This window comes from Acanthisitta chloris, unplaced genomic scaffold (genome assembly GCF_000695815.1).
Source record: "Acanthisitta chloris isolate BGI_N310 unplaced genomic scaffold, ASM69581v1 scaffold37388, whole genome shotgun sequence".
Classification (NCBI taxonomy): Eukaryota; Metazoa; Chordata; class Aves; order Passeriformes; family Acanthisittidae; genus Acanthisitta; species Acanthisitta chloris.
The window spans coordinates 1-2647 of NW_008689493.1; the positions used below are offsets into that span (position 1 = coordinate 1).

At 53.8% G+C, this 2647-nt stretch overlaps 1 protein-coding gene across 1 annotated transcript; it reads right to left on the bottom strand.

Annotated features, from left to right (window-relative positions):
• Nucleotides 1-569: 569 nt before the first annotated feature.
• On the bottom strand, nucleotides 570-2339 carry LOC103808610 (solute carrier family 22 member 6-A-like; the record flags this gene model as incomplete). Its single annotated transcript, XM_009081403.1, has 4 exons — nucleotides 570-784; nucleotides 1785-1900; nucleotides 1968-2091; nucleotides 2171-2339. Coding segments are annotated over 4 exons (624 nt in total), but the record flags the coding sequence as incomplete, so codon positions are not given.
• Nucleotides 2340-2647: the final 308 nt, after the last annotated feature.

Genomic DNA, 2647 nt, shown 5'->3' on the forward strand with positions numbered 1-2647 from the left:
GGAGATGTAGGTCCATGGTTGGAGATGCTAGATGGTTGGAGATGTGGATAGATGGATGGAAGGATGGATGGATGGAGGGATGGAGGGATGGATGGAAGGATGGATGGGTGGAGGGGAGGTGGGAGATGGATGGATGGATGGATGGATGGATGGATGGATGGATGGATGGATGGATGGATGGATGGATGGATGGATGGATGGATGGATGGATGGATGGATGGATGGATGGATGGATGGATGGATGGATGGATGGATGGATGGATGGATGGATGGATGGATGGATGGATGGATGGATGGATGGATGGATGGATGGATGGATGGATGGATGGATGGATGGATGGATGGATGGATGGATGGAGAAGCTAGATGACAGAAGGCTAGATGGAGACACGGCTGGATGAAGACATGCTTGGATGGAGAAGTGAGTAGGTAGATGCTAGATAGATCCTTAGTTCACCCTCTGGAGAAGGAGGAGAAGAGTGAAGACCAAAGCAGAGCCACGTGACAGGCTGAGGGACAGGACACACCACCCCTGGGCAGAGCCATGCAGGAGACCTTCCCTCACCCACCTGTGGAGACAAAAATGTTGGCCACGATGACCAACCCTGCCAGGAACAAGGCCACCATGAGCGACAGGCGGCGACCGACGTAGCTGAGGGACACAGTCACCACCACCTTGGCCGGGAAGTCGACGGCCCCGAAGATGACCTGAATGAGGTAAATGCTGACCCCAAAGTTCTGCAGGTCCATGGCCAAACCATAGTAGGAGAAGCTGATGGAGAACCTGGAGTTGGGGCAGAAGAGGAGACACCTTGAGGTGGAGGGACCTCCCTGGTCAGGGAGGAGGAGAAGGGTGAGGTGTGCTTGATTGGCTGTTTGTCCAGTCTTCCACTCTCGGTAGGTGTGACCAGGTGTCCAAGAAGCTGTGGAGATGCCCTTCCTTCTGTCCTGCCAATCATCTGAGCAGCCATCACTCAAACTGCCATCCAATCATCCATCAAACCATCCGTCAAACCATCCGTTCAACCATCCAAACTTCATCCAAGCATCCAAACTTCATCCAAACATCATCCAACCATCCATCCAACCATCTGTCCATCCATCCATCCAACCATCCATCCATCCATCCAAACTTCATCCAAACATCATCCAACTATCCACCAAACCACCCATCCATCCAACCATCCAACCATCTGTCCATCCATCCATCCAACCATCCATCAAACCATCCATCAAACCATCAGTCCATCCATCCATCAAACCATCTGTCCATCCATCCATCCAACCATCCAAACTTCATCCAACCATCCATCAAACCATCCATCCAACCATCCAAACTTCATCCAAACATCATCCAACCATCCATCAAACCATCTGTCCATCCATCCATCCAACCATCCAAACTTCATCCAACTATCCGCCAAATCATCTGTCCATCCAACCATCCAACCATCCATCAAACCATCTGTTCAACCATCCATCAAACCATCCAAACATCATCCAAACATCATCCAACCATCCATCAAACCATCTGTCCATCCATCCATCCATCCATCCATCCATCCATCCATCCATCCCTCCATCATCTGTCCTACTATCCATCCAACCATCTGTCAAATCATCCATCCTTCATCCAAACATCCATCCAACCATCTGTCCAACCTTCAGCCAATCATCCATCCTTCAACCATCCACTCCATCATCCATCCATTGCTCCACCCAACTCTCCACCCACCTCTCCATCCCTCCCCCCTTCCCTCCTCCTCCCTCTCCTCCAGCCTCACCAGACAATGGAGAGGCAGAAGAAGATATGCCGGATGACCGGAGTCCGCACCAGATCCGAGATGGTGTAGGAGGACTTCAAAGCAGCCAACTCCTCCTTCATGTTGGACTTGAGGATCTGGAAGAGGAGAGAGAGGTTGGCAAACCTTCAAACCACCACCACCACCACCACAGACCCCCCATACCTCCACCGTGATCTTCTCCCCTTCCTCCTTCCTCTTGTTGATGGTGGCCACGCGTTGGAGAACCTTCACGGCCCTCTCGGCCTTCCCGGAGAGCACCAACCACCGCGCGGACTCGGCCAACCACCTACAGCCAACCGAGGGGACCTGAGGCTTGGGGACCCTGGCCCAGCCCCAGGGGAGCCCAAGGGACATGGAGGTCCTACCAGGAGTAGAGGAGGAAGACGAAGAAGGGCAGAGAGACGGAGAGCTGGAGCCAGCGCCAGTGGGGGACGGCGTAGGCCACCCCGGCCAGGATGATCTGGCCCAGGGTGTAGGCGAAGCCGGTGATGGCCACGGTGATGGCTCGGTAGGGCGTGGGGATCCACTCCACCACTGCAAGGGACAGGGACCACGGTTGACTTGGTGTCCCCTCCCATGTGGCCTCTGCTCCGTGGTGAGGTGGTTTCCCCATCATGGCCAGAGATGTGTCTGCACCATGAAGATTCATGGCCATGGGGATATCTTCACTTATGGCCATTGGGTTGTGCCCATCCATGGTCATTGGGACATCTCCACCCATGACCATTGGGACATCTCCACCCATGGCCATTGGGACATCTCTCTCCATGGTCATTGGGTTGTGCCCACCCATGGCCATTGGGTTGTCCCCATCTATGGCCATTGGGACATCTCCATCCATG